This window comes from Colossoma macropomum, unplaced genomic scaffold, assembly GCF_904425465.1.
Source record: "Colossoma macropomum unplaced genomic scaffold, Colossoma_macropomum, whole genome shotgun sequence".
Taxonomy (NCBI): domain Eukaryota; kingdom Metazoa; phylum Chordata; class Actinopteri; order Characiformes; family Serrasalmidae; genus Colossoma; species Colossoma macropomum.
The window spans coordinates 29621972-29635873 of NW_023494791.1; the positions used below are offsets into that span (position 1 = coordinate 29621972).

General features: G+C 39.4%; 1 protein-coding gene across 1 annotated transcript in view; it reads left to right on the forward strand.

The window, feature by feature from the left end:
- Positions 1-13902, forward strand: part of cntln (centlein, centrosomal protein) — a 156758-nt gene that overhangs the window by 22303 nt on the left and 120553 nt on the right. Inside the window, exons 6-9 of the mRNA XM_036574811.1 lie at positions 1126-1296; positions 4671-4804; positions 6975-7137; positions 8687-8854. Coding sequence (XP_036430704.1) covers positions 1126-1296; positions 4671-4804; positions 6975-7137; positions 8687-8854 — 636 coding nt within the window. The remainder of the gene's footprint in view (positions 1-1125; positions 1297-4670; positions 4805-6974; positions 7138-8686; positions 8855-13902) is intronic.

Below are 13902 nucleotides of genomic sequence, written 5' to 3' on the forward strand. Positions count from 1 at the left end.
TCCTGAGCTCAGGGCAAAGGCTGCTCAGAAAGAAACAAACTTTTGAGGATAAATACTTAATGATAGGCATGGGATGAAGGATATGGGTGCATGTGGCTTTTCCCTAATTGTGATGTGATGGGACTGGGATGATTAATTCATAAAGTGCATGTCTGGGAGTGTGTGTGTGTGTGTGTGTGTGTGTGTGTTTGTGTGTGCGTGTGTGTGTGTTGAAGGGAGGGATGGAGAAGGCAGCAGCTGAACAGTGGTGCCGGCATCAAAGGCAGTGTGGCTGGACTAATGGCCTTACAGTGCAGTGTCCTCATTAAAGCTAAAGTTAATGTCATTAAAGCTTAAACATTCCTGCACCTCCACCTGTCCTAGACAAAGAAGCCACACTCACTACTACAGGTGATCTTCACCATGAGTAGTGACCATCACCTGTCACTTTCACCCTCCCCGGTGACCTTCACTGTTACGTGTGAGCTTCCCTGTCATCACAATCCTTATATTACTCAGATACCTTCATATTTCATCCCTCCATCAGTTCAACACTAAATCTCTTCTACACTCCAAGTCATCATTCCATCTCTCCATCTCAATACACCTCTATCTCTCCAACACTTAATTCCTCCATCCATTCATCTCTGCAGCACTCAATGCTTTATCTGTACAACACATCTAACATTTCATCTCTCTGTCACTCCATCGCTTCAGCATCTCCATCTCCAACATGTCATCCCACCCTCACTTCATCATTCCAACACTTCATCCTAGCATCATCTTTTGCATTTGCTTTTGCAATCCTCTTTGTTCCTTGATCTCACCAAAACTTTGTCACTCCATCCCCACCACTGTCCCTCCATCCAACACCTCCTCCTTCCATCTCTTCAGCACGCCATTGCTTCATCCCTCAATCTCTGCACAACTTCATACCTTCATGCCTTTAACTCTTCAACATCCTAACGCTGTATCCCTACATTTCTTCTATTGTTTATCCCTCCATCCATCTCTTCAGCACTTGTAGTAACAGTGTAGTAACACTTCACCGTCGTTGTTCATCCATCAGTCCTGCTTTTTATCCAGCACACAGTACATACTCTATCTCTCTCTCTCTCTCTTGCATTCTCTCTCTCTCTTTCTTAGGAGCTGCAGGAATATGATAAGGAGCGCGAGGAGAAGGAGAAGCGTGTGCAGAGTGAAGCTGAGGAGGCCAGGCGTGGTCTGCAGGAGCGCTGCAGTGTTCTACAGCAGGAGCTCAACACAGTGCAGGAGAACAGCAGGAGGCAGGAGGAGCTACACACAGCCAGAGTAAAGGTGGAGTTACACTCACACACACACACACACACACACACACACACACACACCTTATAACACTCATCCTCATTCATCCACTCAGTGTTTTTTTCACTATCGTCTCAGTCTCTTTGTAGTATTTTTGTATCTCTCATGCTCTTTATTTCTCTGTCCCTCTCTTATGTTCCCTCTGTCTTTTTTCTCTCTCTCTCTCTCTCTCTCTCTAGTCTGCTTTTGACACCTTCACTGATCTTACCCCTCTCTCTGCTGAGAATGCAAACGAACTTCTCTTGGTTTTCCACACATTTTAAATATTGATAACCCTGTTCAGAGGGGGGGCGAAATAATGACTTTGTTACATGGTGGGGGCCAAACTCAATATCACCCCACTCAGCTGGGACTGTGTGTGACCCCCCTGCCACTCTGCTAGGAGTGTGTATAGCCCCCCGCCTTTCATTTTGCATGTGGCTAATTAGCTGAATCAGTGCAGTTTCCGCAGAGTATCACTACTGAGCTGTACTTTAACACACAGATGCAGAAAATGTTGCATACACCTGGGCTTTAATCTGTTTGTGTGTGTTTATTTGTTGCAGGTTAGAAGCAGGTTGAGTGTCACTGCGGTGTTTTGTTTTTTGTTTGTTTTAGGGGGTGGGGTGGGGTGGTAAAGGCTTTATCTGTTTTTCCGTTTGTCTCTAAACCTGTCCGCCGGTGGGTGTGTGTTTAGGAGAAGGTTGAAATCATACTCAATCTACTCTAAATTTCTAACATTTCTTATTATGTGATTGTTGTAAGAACATTATTTGATTATGCAGTGTATTTCTATTTTTTATTTATATTAAGAGATTTTATCTAGAGATTCTATTAGTAGATAATTTTGCATCTATCAAGCATTATTTCTTTAAATAAGAATAAGCATAAGACTCTCTCACTAGATGAAGTGACTTAAAACAGGTAAACAAATGAAGAAACATCTAGAAAGAAGTTGAATGATCTTATATTCTTAAGGCAATCTTAATAAAAAATAATAAAAAATATTAGTAATTTAGACTAGATTTAAAAGTATTTCACTTACCAAAATATCACAGACTAGCTCCTGTTCAAAGTGTAGACATAGTGGTTTTGAGGAGCTTATACATATAGGTGAAATGAGGTGTGTGGTGACTGTGTTTTATTAAGAATTATACTGTGTGTGTGTGTATATGTGTTCTTTGTGGCCTGAGCGTTTGATGCCAGGCAGAAGGGTCTGTGTGAAGCTCATTAGCACACCGCAGTCCTGTGATGTACTACTTACTGACCCACCACACACACACACACACACACACACACTTGCACTCAGGCACGTCTCTTTCTGCCTCTCACTCACACTTTCGTTCACTTTTCCTTGTTGTCTTCAATCTGTCACTGCTTTATTGGTGTGACAAATGAAGGTACATTTATAATAACTTGTATACAAAGTTTAGGGATATTAAGGAGTAATAAGACAAGAAATGAACAATAAAATATAAAACTCTGTTGTGTGTCATGTACATTTTGGGTTGCTTTTAGTCTCTCATGTAGTCACACACAGCACAGGCCAGGCCAACCTAAGGACTAACATCACAATCTGCAGCTATGATATTATGTCATTAACCTTAAAGGGCCCATATCCTCTGTTTTCTTTTTTCTCCCTGAGGTCAAGTATTTTCTGATGTCTATTTGTTCCTCACATTTAAATGGACTGTTTGTGTTACTGTACCTTTAAGACTGATATGTTGAAAAGACAGGGTTGGTAATAAAAAAAGTAACTATATTCCGTTACAGTCACAGGAAAAAAAAAATACAGTAATCAGATTACGGGTACATTATAGAAACAGGGTGATTACCAACAGGATTACACTCAAAAGCAAGCTTGTCATCTTTTGTTGAAATTCGCCGTTGACTGATTGGGGGAAGGGGGAAGGTGGTGTTGCTGCCAGAAGAGGTATTCTAAAGAACTCCCCTCTCAGCAGAAGCTCAGTTTTTTTTATTCAGCTGATCTATAGAATTTCTCATTTGTTGCTCCATAAAATTCTACAGCTGGGCAAGACGTTAAGCTGACAGGTTTAAACTAACAGTCTGAAATGTGAACAGAGCGAAGTCTCATGCGAAAATGAAAGTTTACCACTCATGTATTGTTGCTTTATTTCTTCGGTAGTTTTCAGTTGATGGGTACAAAACATTAATGTGTCTAAGTGATCATTATTTGTAGAGCTGATTAGGGAGAATCTACAAACCAAGATCATCAAAGTCTAAGCATGACGCACCAACATGAAACTTATGAACCAGTACAGCCTTTTAGCAGATAGAACACAAAGGATGGGCAGTTAGAGTTTCTAGAATTACTTCTGTTTATGATTATTGTTGATGAGGGGTCTCATGATTTCTACCAGATCCAGGTGTTTTGACTTTGGCATGATAACAACAGATTTTTAACAAATAAGGCAAATAAGGAAAAGTCCCAGGAGAGCAGTATAGTTTTTAAGAACATTGCATTTGATCTGATGTACTAGATCGTTCTACAGTGATTACTTGTTCTTCTGTGTCTTAGTCTAAGACCTTTTAGTCTCAGAATAAATTTTTTTTCTTAATTTTCCTGTTAAAATCACTCTTTTTTTTCCTGGGGAGCAAAACTTGATTTCTGAACTTTAAGCTTTGAGTATACACACGTAAACTTAAACAAATTATACTGTTAGACAAATTTGTCATCTTCTATAACAGAATACATTTTAAACCTCCCAACCCTGGTAAAAGATCTCTGTCCTCCTTGGATGTTGTGTTTTGTGCCTTACTCAACACGCAGTCTGGACTGAAACACTCCTTACAAATCAAGAGCTAAACTTCTTTAGAAACAATATGTAAATGCATTTTTTTCCGTGTCACCTCATGTACACAATAAATTCAAAATGGCCTTTCATGCTACCTAATTGGTAGCTAACTCTACAGACACAAATGTCTATAGTTACACTGAATTATGTGCAGGGTTCTTTACGAAAGTGAAAACAAGTAGATCATCTCAAATAATTGCAGTCATCTCAAATGACTGTGATTAGGTGATTATGTAATAATACTCAGAGGAGAGCAAGTGGTGTACCAGCGATACATTTTTCCATTTCCATACACTGCTTAACATGTTTTTGATTTTTCAATACTCTATTGAAATCCTTACACCCTTATTGTGTACATACTACATCAATGTCTTCAATATCAGAACTACTATAAATTATTGGAACGTTTGGAACTGCTCTTGGTTCCTCTTAGATAAACGGTGTGCTGTTAACTGTATGCATGGAGCGATTGTTTTATCTGTAGGCTGTTGGTACAGAATTTCCAGGGCAAAAACAATAAGCATTTCTGTCTTTCTCTCTCTCTGTCTGTAGGAGCTGCAGGAGGAGTTGGTGAAGGCCAGATCGGAGCTTTTGGAGTTTCAGGGCCACAGTGCTGCTCTGTCTGCTCAGCTTTCTCCTTTAGAGCAACAGGCTTCAGAGAGAGAAAGGCAGCTTCAGCAGCTCAGGTGACTAAACAGTGGCCACAGTATCGGAGCACATTACACTACACTATATAGCACAATGTAACGATTCACAAAATTCATTATTCCATAAGATACAGTGGTGCCTCGCTAATATGTTAACTCCAAGCTATCATGCGATGCGATACAATATGCTGCGATACAATTTGATACAATTTGTTGCATGAAGAGTATGAAGCTGACCTGAGATTGGCAAATTCTCTCTGAACCTGACCTGAGCCAGCTCAATATCTCCTAAAGTGTTAAATAGCACCAGTAGAAGTATTCGTCAGTATACTGGTTGATATTCTTTCTCCTGTATGAGATTTGTCGTAACTGTTTTATCGGTATGCCACGAATACGTGCAGATAACTCAATGTACAAATGGTGCAAACCATGCTAACATTAGTCCTTTTAGTTGAGTGGCTTAGTCAGGGATGTTTCAGTCATGTTTTAAATTAAATTGAAAACTCGATCAACTTCTACTGTGAGGTTTGTTGCATCTGAGGTAATCCACTTTGTTTTCCGAGGCAGTGGACGTAAAGGAATGGCCAGTCTTTTAGGGTTTAGCCTTGGCCTAACATGGACACCACAGCAATTGCTACTTTCTCTCGTAATGGCAGAGAAACCACCTGACTCAGTCAGCTGCATCAGACAAGGCCACGGTCAGGGCTTATGTACAAAACAAGCCGTGGACCAGCTGGTACTGAAGCGGGAATAGCTGTAATAATTTTCAATTTTTGATGCTGTCTGATAGTTTAGGGTGTGAGTGTGTGGGATGCACGTATGAGACAAATGACTTGGGAAAATTTGACAAAGCTGAAGTTGACTTCTTATTTGAAATTTGAACAAAAACTGCTGTTTGAGAAGTGGGGCTAGTGTTAGAAAGCAGTATTGTCATAGGTTTATTTACATATTGTTCAGTTTTGATTTTAATATTTTGCTTTTTGCTTAACATTTCAGAAATGCTTTAATTGTTAAAATTGTTTTTTTATCAATAAGTTCACAAGCCACTGTTAATACTAACCTACAAAAATATGCATCTAAAAAAGTATATTAACACCTCTTTTTATCTACACTCTTTGTCCGTTTTATTGGTCCACGTACCTTTCAGGTGGACTTTGTAGCTCTTCAATTACAGACTGTAGTCCACCTCTTTCTCTGCGTACTTTATTAACCCACTTCTAACCTGTTCTTCAATGGTCAGGACCCCAACGGGACCCCCACAGAGCAGGTATTATTTGGATAATGGATCTGTACTTTCCTTAATTGATTCACTGGTTCCTGCAAGTGAGAGGCATCCAAACCTGAACAGGTTCAGACAAATATTTCAAGCTCTAGTTCTTACTACAGAGCACTCTATACAACATGCTACACGTACACTGACTGCAAAGAAAGCCAAACTCTTTAGCAGTGACTGACTGCAACAAATGCAGTCAATTGAAAAAATAGCCAGCAAAGGCTCACACACAAGCAGCAAGGCTTTAAAAGGGACCATATGAAATTTCAGTTTAGCTAAGATTTAGAGCATCAGAAATGACTGCTGTTGAACAGGAAAGCATATCGGATATGAGATGTGTACATATGAATAATTAATACCCATCACTTTACGCAACACTTCAGACATTTACAGCCAAAAGTAAGTATACAGAAAAAATTATGCATAAAATAATTAAGTGGAATTTCTACAGCATTATTGGTACAGATTTTGTTTTAAAATCTTTGTCATAAAAATTTTTTATTTGTCATAAAACAAAAATGTTCTGGATTGTATGTGTGTGTATGTGTCACGACTTGACGTGGTGGGGGGTTTGCATACAACTTTAAAACAGTACTCAGTACTAAGCCCACCCTAGTAAAATCCCAGCATTTTTTCTTTTTTTAGTCTTTTTGTCATATAATCATATTTTAGAATGGCTTCAGATGTGGCTCAGCCAGTCAGCTTTAAGAACTAGAACTATTCATATTCTGATTGAAATTTTGATTGGCTGCATCCTTGATATTAGGCTTGTGGGTGAACGATTAATTGTTGACTAGTGATGGTCGGTTATAGGTCGAAGGATTTCAGAAGAATTTCAGAAGAATTTAGAAAATCTGCATCCCTAATCCCTAGAATATTTTTATGTTTGTGTGTGTGTGTGTGTGTGTTTGTGTGTGTGTGTGTGTGGGTGTGTAGGCAGGAGCTGGCGGAGCTTCAAGGTTTGTATAGACAGAGTGTGGAGCATGCAGGAGAACAAGCAGAGCTGATTCAGCAGCTGGAGGGACTCAACCTGGACACACAGCACGTCCTGCGCAGCCAAGAACAGGCACACAGCACACACACTGCCTCATACCAGAAGGTACAGGACACACGCACTCATAAAGAGAGTCTCTGACAGAGGGAGTATGAGTGTATGTGTATTTGTCTGTTTGTGGGATCCAAATACCCAAATCTGATTAAAAGATGCACAGGTTGTGTTTGTGGTGACATTATTAGGCTCTCCATGAGGAAACATGCTCTTTTACCCCAAGAAATGTGGCTTTTATTAAAAAAACAAAAAAGACAATGTTGATCTTATTTGTGTGTGTATGTGTGTGTGTGTGTGTGTGAGGGAGATGGTCTGTGTGTAAAAAGGTGAGTCAGAGGAGAGGAGTCTCTCCTCAAGAGGCCTCCTTACTTTTTCTGATGATCTTAGCATCTGTCCTTTACAAGTCGCCATGGAAACTCCATGAAGAGTGTTCCCATGTTTCATTCTTCTGTTCCTTGTCCAGCTGATTGTACTGAATGTTCAGAGATTTAGTCTCTCTCTCATTCAGTGTCAAACATTCAATGTTTTGAATGTTTAATTCTGTTCTCTGTATCTTAAATAGTATTCTCTGTGTTTTTATTTAAGAACATAGGGTGGGGTATATTATTACAAATGCATAATTTATACAATAAATATGGGACGTTATATATAGATACTTGCATGTATATAATACATATAGGACATATTATTACGTATAGGTGATATGAGACATATAATTCTTACATATAGGTGCTTTAGTATATAGAGTACAAATGGGACACATTATTATTAAATAAATGGAACTTGCAATAATATAACACATATGAGATATCTTAAATCTTGATGTTGTATAAATGATGTGCGTGCATGTGTGTATGCATGTGTGTGTCTTTGAAAACACCTCATCAGTTCTCATTCATGCCTAGTAATAGGCTCTTTGGTGTGGGTGGGTGGGTGTGTGTGTGTGGGGGGGGTGTGTTTGTGTGTGTGTGTGTGAGTGAGATATTGATAGCTGATAAAATCAGGCAACATTTAAGGTTCCATTGACTTATTGCAGCCATATAAGAAAACTATGTTGAGGGGCACCAGTAAGTCGCTTTCTGAATACAGGTTCTAGCCATCACATGAAGACAACTGACAGCCATCTCAGTCAGTAAAGCACTGTTTAAGGTTAAACAGAATCAAATGTAACCATTTTTCTCCTTCTGACTGAAAGGAGTTGGCTAGCCAAGACATGGTTGGTGTCTGAAGTTTGCTTTTTTAGCTTTACACTGAAGCTACAAGGCTAGTGTAGCTAACAAGTAATACCTCGCAAGTACTGAATCGTCACACACTTACTTCACCCTGAGTTGTGCTCAGATAGGCTTGTTTATGTGGTTTCTGATACTATATGACTGACTGCTAACTATAAACATGATGCAAACATGATAAAAGTACAGACAGAATTCAGGCTACAAGGTTGCTTCTACTATTTTTGGTTCATTTTTATAGTATACAGTACCAATGACAGTTTTCATTTCAATCAGAGTCTTGTGTGTATGCATTAGCTCTGTCTCTTACTCATTTTCTTTAACCTTCAATTTGTTTCTCTCATCTACCTGTCTTTCTTGTCCTTCATCAGCTCTACAGTGAACTGAGTGTGTCGTACCAGGCCCTACAACACAGGGAGGAGGAGCTGCATCAGAGGAACTTGGTCCTTACCACGCAGTTGCGTCAGAGGGACCAGCAGGTCTCCCAACTCCAGGCTGAACTCCAGCAGCTCCAGCAACAGCAAAGAGACACAGTGCAGGTACATTTGCATTCATTTTTCCGCATGTTCATTTAGCTGATGCTCTTATTTAACTTGCAAACAGTGGAGGCAGCCTACACAATCCCCAAAGGGGACAGTCCAGACAATTTGTTCTATACTTTCTGTCCAGATTGATTTTGAACATGGCACAAAACAGGATCACTTGCATCCAAAAGTTGCCTGCTCCTCCAGCATTTCTTCTGGCATCAGTGGTATTAATAGAGAATTTGCCCCACCTTAACTACAATAACAGCATCTGCACTTCTGGGAAGGCTTTATACTAGATGTAGGAACATTGCTGTGAGGATTTGATTGCATTCAACCACTAGTGAGTGAGTTAGTGAGGTCAAGGACTGATGTTGGATGATTAGTTCTGGATCGCAAATGCCACTTAAGCTCACCCCAGGGGTGTTGGAGCTCCATCACTCCAGAGAATGCAGTTCCACTGCTCCACAGCCCAATGCTGGGGGGATTTATACCTCTCTAGCGGACGCTTGGCATTGGTCATGGTGAACTTAGGCTCATGCACAGCTGCTCCAGAGCATCCCATTCTATTGGCACTGCTTTTCTATGGAGATTATACAAGCTGTGTGTATGCATTTGAATGCCTCTGTCAGTAGTGGGTGCATAGACAAATGATATATCAGTCTTAGGGGCACTGTAACAAAAACTCCTGTTTTATTCTACGGGATAAAGAGAGGCTAGAAAATGGTCATGTTGAAAGAAATCACAATGGTTTTAGGTACAGAAAACCACACACATGATATAAATGAAAAATGTCGAATATTGCCCCTTAAAAGTATTTGTATTGGCATTGGATACATTGTTTGGTATCACATAGACAAGAAAATCAGTGGTATCACCCATCCTTAGCTTGAAGCCGACAAACACACACATGCTGCCCGCAGGCCTTGGCCTCCCACTCTCAGCTCTTTGAGGTAAGGCCTTGGTGGAGAAAAGCAGAAGAGGTTTACGTCATGCTTCACTCACTGTGTGTATGAGCACTGCTTAACATGCATTTTGGCTAACCACACACTGTTCATTTTACACAGCTGCTCCATTTATAGGGAAGTGCTTTTCCTTTACTCCCTCACATACACAAACATTACACACACACACACACACACACACACACACACACACACAAACACACACTCTGCTGCAAGAGGAATGTTTCTTTATGACTCATCAGATTGGACCCCTCATACTTTAGCATGATGGAACCCACCCACTTAAAAGGGATAAACGGGCTCAACTACATAATTTAATAATCAGTGTACAGCTGCAAGATACTGAAACTTTCTTTATAAAATAAAACTCTCTGTAATGCAAAATAACCATTGTAGCATTTCTAAACGAGTGCATTTCAGCTTCTTCAGCGTTTACAGGAATGCTATAAGCCCAACTTTTTCATCTGATAATATTACAAACTACAAGAAGTTATGAAATGTTAAATAATAAGCTGTAATTATCCCTTTTTTAATGCTTTATTTATGCACATAAGAAACCCCAAATTCTTGTAATAATCATAATTTACAGGTTCAAGACTCTGAGACCTGGTATATATAAGTAAAACCTATAATCTTAAATGCAAAATAATCAGAACTTTATTACTATTGCAATGTTTCCAAATGTTTCTATATGTATATATATATATATATATATATATATCTATATATATATATATATGTATATATATATATATATATATATATATAGTAATAAACTAATGCGTCTTCTTTTTTATTCTTTTAATGTCTTATTTCTATACATAAGAAATGCCAACATACACAGTTGTTGTTTTTCTCTCTTCCCCTCTGTAGAAAAAATTAATACAATTAGTCTGTAAGTTTACATTTACAATTTTTTTTATCATCTGCCTTGAAATTTATTTACTAGCTTTTTCAATTTGTTGCAACCCTGTTAATTAAATTTATTAGAACTTCTTTCTGGATCTTAATTTTAATATTGCTTCATTCTGAATTAATTTTATTACAACTTCATTCATAGTATTATTTTTTCTTTTTCTTCTTTATTCTGGATATTACTTTTATTTTTATTATCTTCATTTTGGATATTAATTTTAACCTCACCATTTTATTTAAACTTCGTTTTGAATTTAATTTGTTTTCTAAAACCTCAATCTGAGCATGAATTTAATTAGAACTTCATTCTGAATATTATTTGTCTTGATATTAATTTTATTAGTTCCTCATTCCTGATGTACAGCTTTCTCAGACATGTTAGTATCTTCTACAGCTCTGCTCCTCATTCTGGCACATGTAAAACTTTTCTTGTTTTTTACAGCCTCTAAGCTTCCTACTAATTATATGAATTCTCTGAAGTTACTCAGGACTGGTCTGTTAGAATCATTGTACAGATGTATCTGCAACCCAACTGGTTCTAAATTAGGCAAACATTTGAGCAGCAGTATAGTGTTTTGGCTAGGTGGGTTTTGGCTGAATTTTTTTGGGAGGGCATCCCTACTTTTTTTTTCGTTAACGTCCAGTAATGCAGGCTGTGTTCAAATATAAATGGATCAATTAGTGAGTCATTAAGTACAGCTATGCAGAGTTCCCTCAGTAATTAATACTCAAATCTGTAAGGGCTGCATTCCAGACGATGAAGATGTGAGCAGAGAGTGTGTGTTTGAGTTGATATGCATGTGTATGTGTGTGTATATGTCTGCACTACAAGGCTCTTTGAACAGAATAAGGAAGCAGATCACATCTTTTTGGGCAGCTGCGATAATCAGCGCATGTCTTATGCAGAGATCCGATGCGCAACATCAATATTAAATCGTGTTTACCGAACACATGTAGCGGCTGCTTGGCTGCTTTGTTTCTTAACTTTTTTACCTTCCCACATCAAAGTGAACAGATCAGGTATCCCAAGGTATACCGTGCAGTCAGGAGGGCTTTCGGTTCCCCGGCTGTAATTGCACTGACAGGAGTGTGTATTCCAGCGTAATCTGAAATTCTGTAACAACTTCCTCCCGAACACCTGTTAAATTCTAATGCACGGGTTTTTACAGAGCGCTATTTTAATTTTAAATGTTTGGAAGTTGGAGATGATCAAAGTGCCGATCGGGTGGGTGGGAGTTGAGGTTGTTGGGGTGTGTGTGCTGAGGGGGGGTTGCTGATTTCAATAAGGGGCTTTGAACGGCACGGTGAGGGACGAGGGTAGGGGGAGGGGCTGCTGCTGTTTGCCAGGACTTTGTCTGAACAGAAGCTTCTGTCTCTCAGGTCAGTCTGGACCCAAATCCATCACAGTTTCGCAACTGAGAGTACTGAGCTGGGGTAGTACCGCTTAATACTGGCTATTGGTACCATTGAAATGTGTTGATTTATAGTTTTAGCAGTAATGATAGATACAGCAAGTGCTTTGTTTTTAGTTTTGTGTGTTTTTGTCATGGTGACCAGGATCTGACCGTTAACTGTGGTGCACAGTACTGTGCAGTAGCAAGAGACTTTATTTATTAAAAGCCATTAAGGCCAAAACTGGAGTTTAAACATTTATTTAAAGATGTAGAGAAAATGAGGCTCATAACAACCACACAAGATCTGGTAGACCACCAAAACTATCACCATCAGATAAACAGTACTTAAAGCTTTCATCTTTGAGAAAAAGGAGAAAATCAAACTCCACTCTTGCTTCAAATCTGAAAAAAGCCACAGGTGTTTGTGTCCATCTTTCCACTGTGAGAACACAACTTAACACTATCAGTCTGAAGGGATGTGTTACTGTCAAGAACCTGTTACAAAAATGAATAAAATTTGCAAATCATAAAGCTGCTGGTGTTTTTAAAACAGTGGACTAGCTACCCTACACCTCGACTTTAACATCGTTGAATGTGTTTGGGAGTACTTGAATTGTGACAAGCAGATAATGCAACCAGCTTCTAAGACTGAACTTTGGAGGTGTGGAAAAAACTTCAACAAGCATTGTTCACCACTGCCCTCTAATGGTGTTAACAGCAGATAAACAAACCCATGTCTCCACCCATTAATGCACAGTGATCAAAACTCAAAAAGACATTATAAATGTGGTTAAACGTCGTTACATTTTAATGAAAGGTTCCAGGAAAACAAATCTTGTCTTTTAAATGGTACTGTATGATGAATCTTGCTTAATATGAAAAAGGTCCAGCTTTTTAATTTCAGATTGTCTTGTGATCAGTCAATTAATTGCGACACGTGTAAAATCAGGCGCTATTCCTGAATAGACCACAGCTGCAAACAGCACAAACTAGTGGATATATTAGTCTAATACTAGTCTGTACGTGCTCTGTCTGGCGAGTGTGTATTAACAATGACCAAATTAAATCTACAACTTCTGTTCACATGTTTTAAAAGGAGACCTCCTAGAAGAGTTGTAGACTTCTGAAGAGATACAGTCTTGCTGTGTCTCTCTACCCTGAGCAGACAGCACAACATTATTAATGTCTGGTTTGGAGGAAGACGTGTGTGGTATTTATCATGAGTGTCTGGACGCGGGTCTGGGATGGTAGCCCACCTGGAGGCGCAGGTGACTCCGCCCGCATTACTGCCTGCTCAGCAACCGTTGCCAGGTGGTCAATCGCCACGGCAACCCGCAGGCGGATAGAGGATCTCCCATTGGTTTGTGTCTGGCTGTGCGGGGCGATGACCTGGGTTGTCACTGCGCCGCCTGTGCCTCGTTCTGGTTGGGAGTGTGTATGTCAGGAGTGTGGGGAATGTGTGGTTATGGTCGCAATTCATCACACCACTCAGACTACTCCACCCCAGGCATTTGGGCTCTAAACTCCAAACAAGCAGTTTCTAATTGTATTGGGCAGCTACTCAGAATAGCCCCCCTCTCCCCAAACAAACACAGTGCCACCATGCAGATTTGGGCAAAGCCAAGCTGTAATTAGTGAGAGATTAGAACTGAACAATGTGCAAAAAAATATATTTTAGCTCAACAGAGTCTACATAAAGTAGTTAGATGTTATACGAAAATATTTGGACACTGTAACCATTTAGCCGATGGCGAACCTTAATGAATTTCTTGTTACTTCATAAAAAGTG